General features: G+C 63.9%; 1 protein-coding gene across 5 annotated transcripts; it reads left to right on the top strand.

Moving 5' to 3' along the window:
• The first annotated feature begins 1,523 nt into the window (after positions 1-1,523).
• Positions 1,524-10,662, top strand: PAOX (polyamine oxidase). 5 transcript variants are annotated; one of them, XM_038579206.1, is made up of 8 exons: positions 1,524-1,707; positions 2,050-2,536; positions 3,703-3,902; positions 5,866-6,118; positions 7,494-7,606; positions 7,990-8,147; positions 8,924-8,995; positions 10,260-10,662. In XM_038579206.1, the coding sequence occupies exons 1-8, from the start codon at positions 1,524-1,526 to the stop codon at positions 10,401-10,403; spliced, it is 1,611 nt and encodes a 536-aa protein (XP_038435134.1). In that variant the 3' UTR covers positions 10,404-10,662. The 5 variants fall into 5 exon arrangements, 2 of the variants coding, with proteins under 2 accessions (XP_038435134.1, XP_038435135.1); XR_005380804.1 differs by lacking the exons at positions 8,924-8,995; positions 10,260-10,662 and adding an exon at positions 6,421-6,608 and having other exon boundaries at positions 7,990-8,010; XM_038579207.1 differs by lacking the exon at positions 8,924-8,995.
• The last annotated feature ends 1,244 nt before the right edge of the window (positions 10,663-11,906 follow it).

Below are 11,906 nucleotides of genomic sequence, written 5' to 3' on the forward strand. Positions count from 1 at the left end.
CCCCCGGGAAGGAGGGAGTCCTCTGGGCAACGGGGTGGGGGTGGGGGCAGACGGAAGGACCACCTGCCCAGGCTGCGGCTGACTTAGGGGTGGTCCTGAGGCCTGCAGACCTCCTGTCCCGGCCACGGAAAGTCCACGGAAGCCTCCTGCTGGGCGAGAGTGGCCAGATCTGGACGTGGCCGGCAAGGAATGACACGCCCTGGGTGGTGTCCCAGGAAAGCCTTTGGCAGAAGCTCTGTAATCCCTGCAAGACAGTAGAGACCAGACCTTCCCGAATCAGGAAGATATGTGCTAAATGCTTCTGGACCAGGGGCGGGGCGTGTGTGAGAAAGTTCTCCCCTCACCTCTTCTCTTGAATTTTGTACTTTATGGGGATTACACGTGTGTACATGGAGAAGGGCGTCCCCACCGAGAGGTGTCCCTCAGCCCCACTTTGGACGGGCCAGGCTGTCCCCGTGCCACCCTGGGCCGCCCGAGGCCCCACGAGGCCCCAAGGTGCTGCTCTCCTGGGGCAGGAGCGAGGCCCGCCCTCCACCTTCTGGGCGCCTTTCCACGCCTGCTTCGTGGCCTCCGTCCGCGGGGGCAGCTGCCCGGACTGCCCAGCAGCGGGGCTGCGGCTCGGGCCCCTTCCTGCGCGCAGGCCGACAGCCGGGACACCCCCGCCAAGCGCGCTGGCCTTCACCCTGTCCTGCAGCCCGCACCCCTGCGCCACTCACGGGGCCGCAACTCCAGGACAAGAGGTCACGTGGCACGGCCGCCACCCGGGCCTGGCCTCGCCCCGCGCTCCTCCGTCCTCCTACTGCCCTGCACCTGCCGCCTCGCGCCCCAGCCCCACTCCTGCGGCCGGTGGTCCCACCAGCACCCCCCATCACCCCGCCCCCTCCCTCCCCTCCCCTGCCCCTGGGCTTCCCGTGCCCCCACCCACCCCTCCCGTCCCCTATGCAGCCCCGCCCCCTCCCATCCCCCTCCTGTGCCTCCTGGCCCCGCGCCCCCATCCGGTTGCTGGCCGCTCCGTGCCCCCCCGCCCCTCCCCTCCCCTGCCCCTGGCCTTCCTGTGCCCCCACCCGCCCCTCCCGTATCCAGCCGCGACCCACTCCCATCCCCCTCTAGTCCCTCCCCGCGCGCCCATCCGGCTGCCGGCGGCCCCGTTCCAACCCCGTCCCTCCCGCCCCCGCCTCCCTTCCCCTCCCCGCCCCCCCTCCTTTCCCCTCCCCTCCCCCCCTCCTTTCCCCTCCCCTCCCCTATCACCCTACTTCCAGTCCCTCCCCGCGCCCGCCTCCGGCTGCTGGAGGCCCTGTGCCCACCCCTCCCCTCCCCTTCCTTCCCCTCCCCATCGCCCCGCCCCCAGCCCGCCCCCACTGCCTCCCACCTCCAGTCCCTCCCCGCGCCCCCCTCCGGCTGCCGGCGGCCCCGTGCCCCGTCGCTCCCCGCCCCTCCCCATCGCCCCGCCTCCCGCCCCGCCCCGGTCCCCTCGGGGCTCTCCGCACCTCGCGGCGGCGGGACGCACGGAGTGGATGGGCGCGATGGAGTGGAGCGGAGGCCTGGCGGAGCGGCCGGGCCGCGGGCGGCGGGTGCTGGTGGTGGGCGGCGGCATCGCGGGGCTGGGCGCCGCGCAGAGGCTCCGCGCGCACCCGGCCTTCTCGCAGCTGCGGGTCCTGGAGGCCACGGCCCGCGCCGGCGGCCGCATCCGCTCGGAGCGCGGCTTCGGTAACCGCCTCCCGCAGCCCCTCCCCGAGCCCAGCCCCGGAGCCCCACGGGCGCTGCCCGCCTGCGCCCGGGCTCAGCGACCCCGAGCCCCCCGAGGGCCCGTGCGCCCCACCCCGCGCCTCGGGTCAAGGTCGCGGTCCCCAATCCCCGCCGAGCCGGGCCCCGCGGCCGCCCCCTCGGGCACCCCTGCTGCCCCTGCCCGCTCCGCGGGGGCCCTCCGAGGGCGGGGGCGGGCCCTCAAGGCCTAAGGGGCCCCTTGAACGAGGCCTGGGGCTGGGGAAGGCGGCCCGGGCGGCCCGGGAGGAGCGCTCGGCGCAGGCCCGGCCGTCTGCTGCCCCGCAGGTGGCGTGCTGGAGCTGGGCGCGCACTGGATCCACGGGCCCTCCCGCGGCAACCCCGTCTTTGAGCTGGCGGCCGAGCACCGGCTGCTGCGGGAGAAGGACTTGTCGGAGGAGAACCAGCGGATGGAGACGGGCGGGCACGTGGGCCTGCCCTCGGTGACCTACGCCAGCTCCGGGGTCAGCGTGAGCCGCGAGCTGGTGGTGGAGACGGCGAGTCTGTTCCACAGCCTCATAGACCAGGCCCGCGAGTTCGTGCGTGGGGCCGCCGCGCCCGCGCCCAGCGTGGGGGAGTACGTGAGGGGCGCGCTCAGGGCGCTGGCGGCCGGCTGGACGGACCGCGAGGATGCCAGGAGGCTGCGGCTCGCCCTGATGCACAACTTTCTCAACGTGGAGTGCTGCGTGAGTGGAACCCACAGCATGGACCTCGTGGCCCTGGCGCCCTTCGGGGAGTACACCGTGCTGCCCGGGCTGGACTGCACCTTTCCTGGGTAGGTGCTCGCCCCCCCCATGCACCCAGGCCCCTCCTGTACCCTGGGCCCCCCATGCACCCGGGCCCCTCCTGTACCCTGGGACCCCCCCATGCACCTGGGCCCCTCCTGTACCCTGGGCCTCCCATGCACCCGGGCCCCTCCTGTAGCCTGGGCCCCCCAAGCACCCAGGCCCCTCCTGTACCCTGGGACCCCCATGCACCCAGGACCCTCCTGTACCCTGGGCCCCCCATGCACCCAGGACCCTCCTGTACCCTGGGCCCCCCATGCACCCGGGCCCCTCCTGTACCCTGGGACCCCCATGCACCCGGGCCCCTCCTGTACCCTGGGCCCCCCATGCATCCAGGCCCCTCCTGTACCCTGGGACCCCCATGCACCCAGGACCCTCCTGTACCCTGGGCCCCCCATGCACCCGGGCCCCTCCTGTACCCTGGGACCCCCATGCACCCAGGACCCTCCTGTACCCTGGGCCCCCCATGCACCCGGGCCCCTCCTGTACCCTGGGCCCCCCATGCACCCAGGACCCTCCTGTACCCTGGGCCCCCCATGCACCCGGGCCCCTCCTGTACCCTGGGCCCCCCATGCACCCGGGCCCCTCCTGTACCCTGGGCCCCCCATGCACCCGGGCCCCTCCTGTACCCTGGGCCCCCCATGCACCCAGGACCCTCCTGTACCCTGGGCCCCCCATGCACCCAGGCCCCTCCTGTACCCTGGGCCCCCCATACACCCGGGCCCCTCCTGTACCCAGGGACCCCCATGCACCCGGGCCCCTCCTGTATCCTGGGACCCCCCATGCACCCGGGCCCCTCCTGTACCCTGGGCCCCCCATCCATGCACTCAGGCCCCTCCTGTACCCTGGGACCCCCCATCCATGCACTCGGGCCCCTTCTGTATCCTGGGACCCGCCACCCATGCACCCAGGCAGGGCGGTCCTGCTGGGCTTCCCAGCATCACCCCAAGGCTCCTTGATCATTTGTGATCAGAAGTAGGATTCCAGGCGGGGGAGAGGGGGGCTCCTTCTCTCACAGCTCTGTTGGCTCGTGCTCCCGTGAGCCTCTTTAGCTGGGGCAGTGGTACCGGTGTTCGAGGCGGCCTGGAGACCCGTGGGGGGCCCGTGCGTTCCTCCGACAACACCGCCCCCCCCCCCCCCCCCCGGTCTCTTCTAGGGGTTATCAGGGCCTCACAAACCACATAATGGCCTCCTTGCCAGAGGATATGATCATTTTTAACAAGCCTGTGAAGACCATTCACTGGAACGGGTCCTTCCAGGAGGCCGCGTCTCCTGGGGAGACGTTTCCCGTGTTGGTGGAGTGTGAGGATGGAGGCTGCTTCCCTGCGCATCATGTCATCGTCACCGTGCCCTTAGGTAAAGCGCGTCCTCCCGGCGGGTTTCCCCACGGGTTTCCCCGAGGCCACCGCCCCCCGGGGGCCCCCGGCCTCCGGCTCTGCCCCGGCCCGGCAGGCTCCGCAGTGTTGGTTCGGGGCCTGGCTCCTGTTTTCATCTAGTGTCACACGGATTGCTCTGCTGCGGTTTGTAGCGGTTGCTGCTTGGGAGTTGAGTTTCCCAGTAAGAGAACGTGCGTGTCTTGCTCCTCCCGAGGTCATTTCTGGAAAGGCTGGGACTGCCTGCAGGCGCTCACCAAGCCGTGCTTTCTGGGAGTCGCAGGCTGTGAGAGCCGGATCTCAGGTTCAGCCCTGCCGTAGCTGAGGAAGGGGCACGCGTGTGCTTCTGTTTAATCTGAGATCTGATGCCGGAGAGAGAGGTTTTTTGACAATTTGACAAAAGGTGGACGGGGTTGAGAGCCAGGCCGTGCTGTGCCAGCTCATTTACCCTCAGGCAGCTGGGGACGTGTATGTCCCACCCTGTTTGACAGATGCAAACAGAAATAAGTCACTTAATCGTGCAAGGTCACAAAGCCAGCAGGGGCCAGAGCCGATGTGAGGTGCAGAGCGAGGGTCCGCCCACCCCTGGTGGCTGCAGCCTGCGTTCTGGGGTCCCTTCAGGACGCGCTGGCTGGGGGCGAGCTTGCTCAGCACCCACGTCCTTTCTCCCACACGCGGAATCCTACCGGACGTGTTAACACAGTCCTCTGCTGTTCTGTTTGCCACTCCCTCTTTTTTTTTTTTTTTTCTCCACTCCCTCTTTTTTTTAGTGAATAAGACTTTTGTCAGTCCTTCCAGACGAGCACATAGAAATCTGTCGGTCTTTTTTTTTTTTTTGGCACCCATATCGGTGTCATTTGCAGCTGGAGTGCGTGCTTGCTGAGGCCCTGCTGTGATCTGCAGGTGCATTGCCGCCTGTTGGTTTTGTTCACAAGGAGCCAGGACACCTGTCACATTTATTCCTTATAGGCACTCAGCGTTTTCTTCCATGTAGGAGTCATTGCTTAATATTACTTAAAGTTGATGGAAATTGAGGTTTTCACTCTTTCCTGTTTTATGTAGCATTTCCATGTGTATTTATTTTTTTTTTTGAGATTTTATTTATTCATGAGACACACACACAGACACACAGAGGCAGAAACTCAGGCAGAGGGAGAAGCAGGCTCCATGCAGGGAGCCCGACGTGGGACTCGATCCCGGGTCTCCAGGATCACGCCCTGGGCTGCAGGCGGCGCTAAGCCGCTGGGCCACCTGGGCTGCCCTCCATGTGCATTTAAATGCACTCGCGTGAATATATCTGAGGCACAAATCGCAGTAGCGGGAGCTGCCCAGTTGAGGGTCTCCGATGGGCCTGTGGAGGGCACAGAGACCCCTCCGTGGGTCTCTGCGGCCTCTGCGGGTCTGTTCCCTGTTGGGCTGTTTGTCCTTTACTCACTGACTTGCACACTATCTGTGTCCTAAGGACAGTGGCTTGTGCCATAAATATTCCATCTCCTGGCTTCACTCTGGCCCAGAACTGTTTCTGCCACGCAGATTATTTTTCACGTAGCTTCTGGAAAAAGCCCGTAGGTTGTGATGCTGCTCCCAACTAATCCAGAGCAGCACGGTTTGCAGACATTGAGAGGCAGATGGGTTTAGAAGTGAGAAATTGTCCTACAGGGTCATGGCGGGGGGGCGTGCCGACTGTCCCTGGCTGACCCGGTGGCCATGGGGCCTTCCGTGTCCCTCCACGGTGTGTTGCTCCTGAGGCTGAGTCCCGAGGGCCGGGGCCAGCCCGATTCCTGGGAGCCCAGTCGAGCTGGGGCTGGCGTGGGTCTCTGCGGACGTGGTCTCGGGCAGCCTCCCTGCCTGACCCCTCTGATGGGCCTCCGGGCGGGTTCCTGTGGCTGGCGATTCCAGCTTGAGAGATTTGTGGAGTGTAAGGTGAATGCACCTGTGAATTCCAGGTTTTCTTAAGGAACATGTGGACACCTTCTTTGAGCCACCACTGCCCACGGAGAAGGCCGACGCAATCAGGAAACTGGGCTTTGGGACGAACAATAAAATCTTCCTGGAGTTCGAGGAGCCCTTCTGGGAGCCAGGCTGCCAGCACATCCAGGTGGTGTGGGAGGACATGTCGCCCCTGGAGGATGTCGCCTCTCAGCTGCAGGACGTCTGGTTCAAGAAGCTCATTGGCTTTTGGGTCCTGCCTTCCTTTGAGTATGTACGCTCCTTGGGGTTGTCTGCGGAGGCTTCAGCTGTGGGCCCCGGGGGGCTGGCTCGTGGGTGGGGGCTCGGCTGAGGGTCCAGCAGTGTCGATCCCTGGGAGGCGTTTGTGGAGGATTTCCGGGTGGGATGTGGAGGGCCCCGGAGCGCCGAGGGGGCCCGGGGCTGCAGCCGCTGTGGGGCACCAGGAGCCTCCCGCGGGCAGCCGGTCGGGGCCTCGGCCTGGAGTGTGCCTGCGGCACGGAGGGAGCCCCCCAGCCGCCCCCAAATAACTGTATCTCTAAAACAAACTTTAGTGAGGAGAGTGGCGATGCTGCGCTTTTCTCCTGCTGTCTTTACGGCCTGGCTCAATAGCAGAGGCTCCGTTGTCCCGCTGCTGGCACGCGGTGGTGCTGAGCTTCGTTCCACGTGAAGTCGACGACAGTCTCCGCTCAGACACGTAGTTGGGAAGGGGAGCCGCGTCAAGAGCCCCAGACGACTGTGGGTATGGGCACCACAGCTCAGGCGGGGGGGGGGGGGGAGCTCCCTGGGCGCCGTGCAGGGTCTGAACCCTCGGCCAGGCGTGCGCGGGACGCTAGGACCCACTGTCTGCCCTGCACCGCGCAGGGATCTCAGCCGAGCGCCCCGTCTTCCGAATGTTGCAACATTTCACTGTACGATATCAAGCAATGGGATTTATTGACGTCACCGTGAATCTCAGAAACGTCTCTTGGTGTTGGAACCTTTCGAGCGGCTGGCGGCAGATAGACGTTTTCTAAAATGTGATGTTCGTGTGAGCGCTTCAGTTTCATCGTTGGCAGGAAACACTTGCAGTTGTTTTCCTCGTGACAGACACGCTGCTCGGTGTCAAGAAAACGTCGGCCAGACACCCGAGCTTGAATACTAACCACGTTCTTTCCGGTAAAGACGGAGCAGCGACTCAGCAGGCGGCTCAGCCCTCGGCGCAAGGCCGTCCGGACGGCTGCCCCGCGTCAGGTGCTGCCCAAGGGCCTCCCGCCCACATCTTGTTTGGTCATTAGAGACGGGCGCTCGAGAGCCGAGGTTTGATACGGTTCATCACTTCCACTGCTTCGTGGAGGACGTTCTCAGGTGCATCTGGCATTGTTTCCACCGTGTGTGCGGTGGGAAGAGCTCCGGGCCTGCTAGTCCGGGTTGCACGGCGGCCCCGCGTCTGCAAAGGGTGGGCCCGTTCACGGGCCGTGGCCCTTGCACGTCAGCGTGTGTGTGTGTGGACGGAGTAGAAGCAGCAAACAGCTCGGTGCTGGAACCCCGGGGATCTGCGGCCGCACTTGCAGAGCTGCCCCGGGCACTGTGGGTGCCCCGTCCAGGGCCCGGCCGCAGGCCGTCTCAGGGCTGTCTCCCCACACAGGTCTGTCCACGTCCTCTGCGGGTTCATTGCCGGGCTGGAGTCTGAGTTCATGGAGACTCTGACCGACGAGGAGGTGCTTCTGTCTCTGACCCAAGTCCTCCGCAGGGTGACAGGTACTGAGCACGGGTGGCCGGGCCGCCGCCAGGGCCCTCGTGGGCTGATCTCTGGACGGGCACCCAGCTTCGAGAGCTGCCTGGAACTGAGCTTGGTGCTCTGGCCCTCCAGGGACAGGCCTTCCTGAGCTTAGCGGGTCCCTCGGAGGTCTCCTCTCAAGGGACTGAAACAGCTTTGTGAACGCTTTCCACTTCTTTTTTCTGTTGCTGGGAGTCCTGAGCTAGGCGCAGCCGTCAGACACGCAGAGCCTCTGGTGATACGCTCGGGGTTGGGTCTTCTTCCCGGGTGGTTTCCTTCGTTTTAAGCTGCTGAGTCCTGAAGGGAAGCGGCCCTGGGGCCAGGCGGGCGGCAGTGCGGCGCTGACACGCGTCTCTGGGCACAGGAAACGCCAGGCTCCCCGCGCCCAGGAGCGTGCTGCGCTCCCGCTGGCACAGCGCCCCGTACACCAGGGGCTCCTACAGCTACGTGGCCGTGGGCAGCACCGGGGAGGACATCGACCGGCTGGCACGGCCCCTGCCCGAGGATGGCGCGGAGGCTCAGGTGAGGCGGGCGAGGGGGGGCCGGGACCCCTGGGGCTGGGTCCCTGTGCTGTTCGAAATTAGGAATCTTTTTTTTTAAAAATATTTTATTTATTTATTCATGAGAGACACAGAGAGAGGCAGAGACACGGGCAGAGGGGAAGCAGGCTCCTTGCAGGGAGCCCAGGGCAGGACTCGATCCCAGGACCCAGGATCACGACCTGAGCCGAAGGCGTTGCTAAACTGCTGAGCCCCCCCCCCCCCCCCGAAATTAGGAATCTTGAAACATACTATTTTATCAGAGTTTTACATGCATGTAGCCTAAGCATGGGAGGATGCTGGTAACAAAGTAACCAAAGAGCTGGTAACAAAGTAACCAAACCCAGCAGGCTGGGGTGCCCAGCATCCCTGCCCAGACTGTTCCCATATCTCCGGCATCTCCAACATGCTCGTGCTGCCACTTTTCACAAAACACTCGGCTGTGGAAAGCTTGCACGTGTGCACCAGCAGGCTGGCCCTGTGGGTCCCCGCCTGCGGCTCCAGGGCCGCGGTGCTGGCCGTGGCCTGCAGCCCACCTGATAAGGGTCCCCGCAGATAAGGGACGCCCTCTGACATGTGCGACTACCGCGAAGTCATCACCGTTTCTTTACGGTGTGCTCGTTCGATAACGTTGCTCCTTAGATTGTCGGTTTTCGGCATCACAGGGTGACTGCCTGCGGCAGAGAAGGCGTTAGTCGCTTGCAGCCCCCCCCCGCCCCCCCAGCACTTAGCGCTGCGCCCCCGTGTGCCCTGCCCCAGGCCCTGTGGACTCCTGTCCTGCGAGGACGCTGTGCTTCCTCCTCCTGTGTGCATCTACGTGAGAACTTACGGGTCCGTGAGTGGGCTGTGGAGGTGGAGCCTGTGCAAGTGAGCATGAGTGTGAGTGCACGAGTGAGAGAGTGCACGGGGCTTGGTTTCAGCCTCGTTTGCCTGGATTCTTCAGTGTCAGCTTCAGCCTAGCCTGTCCAGCGCCCCGTACCCCCCTTCCCTGTGCACTTACTTCATCGGAGCACTTATTCCAGAAGCTCCCTGAGGAGGGGGTACTCGGCAGGGGGAATTATTAGAGAAAGTGTGCATGTGCGAACTCGTCCTCTGTCTCCCCTTCTACTCCAGGCGTCTGGACCTGTCTATGTAACAAGCCCCTAAAGGCCCGTGGTGGAAGCCACCAATTTATAACGCCGACAGATCCCGTAGGCAGCTCGGGGGACCCTGTGTCTTCACCCGTGTTGTCTGGGGTCTCAGCCGGGGTCACTCAGGGCTGGGCTGGGGGTCTTCTGGGGCTGCTTCTCCTGCACAGTGGCCCTGGGCTGGGACCCTGACTTCAGTGTGGCCTGTGGCCTCTGCAGGGCTCAGGCTTACTCAGGGCCCCTGTGCTGCCCACGTGGCAGCCCACAGCCCGGCACAGATGTTCCAGTGGAGCAGGACGCAGTTCGCTTCCCGGGGCCATGCGCCCCTGGCCGAGTGGTCACGGCTGCCCAGATTCAAGAGGGCAGGACACAGACCCTGCCTTTCTATGGGAGGCGTCTCCCCAAGAGCTTGTAGCCCGAGAGCCGCACACGGGGTGTAAATCCCAGCTTGAGAGGCACTTCCCTCCGCGTGGAAGACGTTAGGGACCCACCGTCCCCGAGTGCTCCTGGGGCTCCGGGCTCACGGCACCGAGCCCCTCGCCTCCTCGCACCCTGCGCTTCCGTCCTGGGAGCGAGTGTGCGGCCAGCTGGGAGCGCCTCTGCAATTCTCTTCTCTTCCTCCTCCCGCCCTCCTCTTCCTCCCGCTTTTCTGGGATTTTTGTTGTTTGGGTGGTGGACTGGTCCTCAAATTTTCTTACTTCCTTTCCTCCTAATTCCTGCGCCTTTGTTTTTTTTCCCTCTGTGTTTTGGGTGAAGTTCTCAACGTTGCACCCCGTTTTGCAGTCACACTTGATTGCAGGAGTGCCTGCTGTCCGTGTGTCCGCTTCTGATTCCTGACCATCTCAGGGCTCCGTGGGACTAGTGAGCAATGAAGCCACACACTTGCCGTCAACTCTGTAGCCAGTGAGAGGCTTGCGGCTGCGGCCTGATTCCTGGCACCCTGTGCTAACCCCGGCTTCTCCTTGCAGCTCCAGATACTGTTTGCAGGGGAAGCCACGCATCGGACGTTTTACTCCACCACACACGGGGCTCTGCTGTCTGGCTGGAGGGAGGCCGACCGGCTCATCGCTCTGCAGGATCCCCAGGCCCAGCTGCCCGGGCCCCAGCTCTGAGCCCTGCTCTGCCCCTCCTGTGCCAGGGGGAGGCTGACACCATCCTTTCCTCTGACAGCATCTGGCCGGGCTTGAGATTCGGGGATGTCAATGACAGCCTGCCTTTTGTGGTGACTGGGGGCAGCTCTCGTTTCTCACGTCTATCACTGAGTCTGGCCAGGGCCGAGCTTGAGCCGAGTGCAAGTTCTTCTTGGAGAAATGAGACCCAGGATGCCACTGCTGCTGCTGAGGGCATGCATATAAAGTGTGTTAAAGCGTCCGTGTCTCCTCCTCCTTAAACTTCAGGCCTGAGTCACCGCAGGGCTGGTGTCCCCTCCCCTGGTCTGTGGGTGCTGTGGGTGCTGTGGTTGCCCCTCATCATGGGCATCTTCAGGTGCTCCTGAGCTCTCACTGGTGGTGCTCAGGCCTGGCTGACTGTGTGGGCTGGGTGAGGGCCAGAGAGTGTGGAGACATGAGTACACAGGGGCACTCTGTCCTGACCTGGGGCAAGAGGTTTTCTAGAGGATGCGAATAAAAAATGAGGCCTCCAGAGTGCAGAGGGGGTGGGATAGCTCTGTGTGAGGGTGAACGGGCAGTGTTGGGTGTGTTGGATGCCATGGGTGCTGACCAGTGTGTTGGGTGCCCTGCTCAGCTGACCCCATCTTCCCTTGCTGCATCCTCAAAGTGTCCCAGCGAATGGACCAAAGTGCCACTGTTTCCCAGTTGAAGAAAGGACAAAATGCCTAGAGGTCAATGTAGGTCAAGGTCAATAACTGCCCAGTCTCTGAAGGAAGGTCCAGGAGCAACAGAGGCTGGGACCCTGTGCTGCAGGGGGTGGGGCTGTCAGTGTCTCCTGCCCCTCCTCACACCTCGGGTTCCAGCCTGTGACCTGCTCCAGGGGACTGGCGGGGGCGCTGGCTCCAGGGTGAGTGTACACGTGTGGGGAAGAGGGGTCTTGGGGCCAGGCCCGTATGGGCTCTTCTGCAGTCCCAGATGGTGCTGGACATGCCCTGGGCCCCAGCACGCTCCCTGTGGGCCCTTCTCTTCCTCCCCTCCAAGGGGGCAGATGGCCCCTGCCCCAGTGTTCTGGACGTGTGTCCACTGCTTTGTGTCACTCGAGTGGTGTTGCGTGGACACCTGTGTTTGTGGTCCCAGGGCTGTGAGAGATTGCCGCTTCCCTCAGGGACAGTCATCTGTCCTGCTGGCATCGAGCCTAGAGCCGAGTCTGGGTGACAAAGATGAGCAGGGTGGCCGCTGCCTCTCAGTGGTGGTGGTGGGGCTGCGTTGTCCTCCCCCTGGAGCGCTCACCTCCTGGTCCCTGCGATGTTCAGTGCTGACAACTGGCAGGTGTCAGACCATCACAGCAGAGTTGTTTCTGTGTTGAGAACCAGGAGTGGTTGGAATTCGAGGAGCTCGTTTCCCAAATTCCAGAACGTGATCCTGCCCTGTGTTCAAGCTGAAACCTGACCTTGTTTATGTCTGCAGGGGGCTCAGGAGGGAGCAGTCTAGGGAGCAGGACTGCTG

Source organism: Canis lupus, chromosome 28 (genome assembly GCF_011100685.1).
Source record: "Canis lupus familiaris isolate Mischka breed German Shepherd chromosome 28, alternate assembly UU_Cfam_GSD_1.0, whole genome shotgun sequence".
Taxonomy (NCBI): Eukaryota; Metazoa; Chordata; class Mammalia; order Carnivora; family Canidae; genus Canis; species Canis lupus.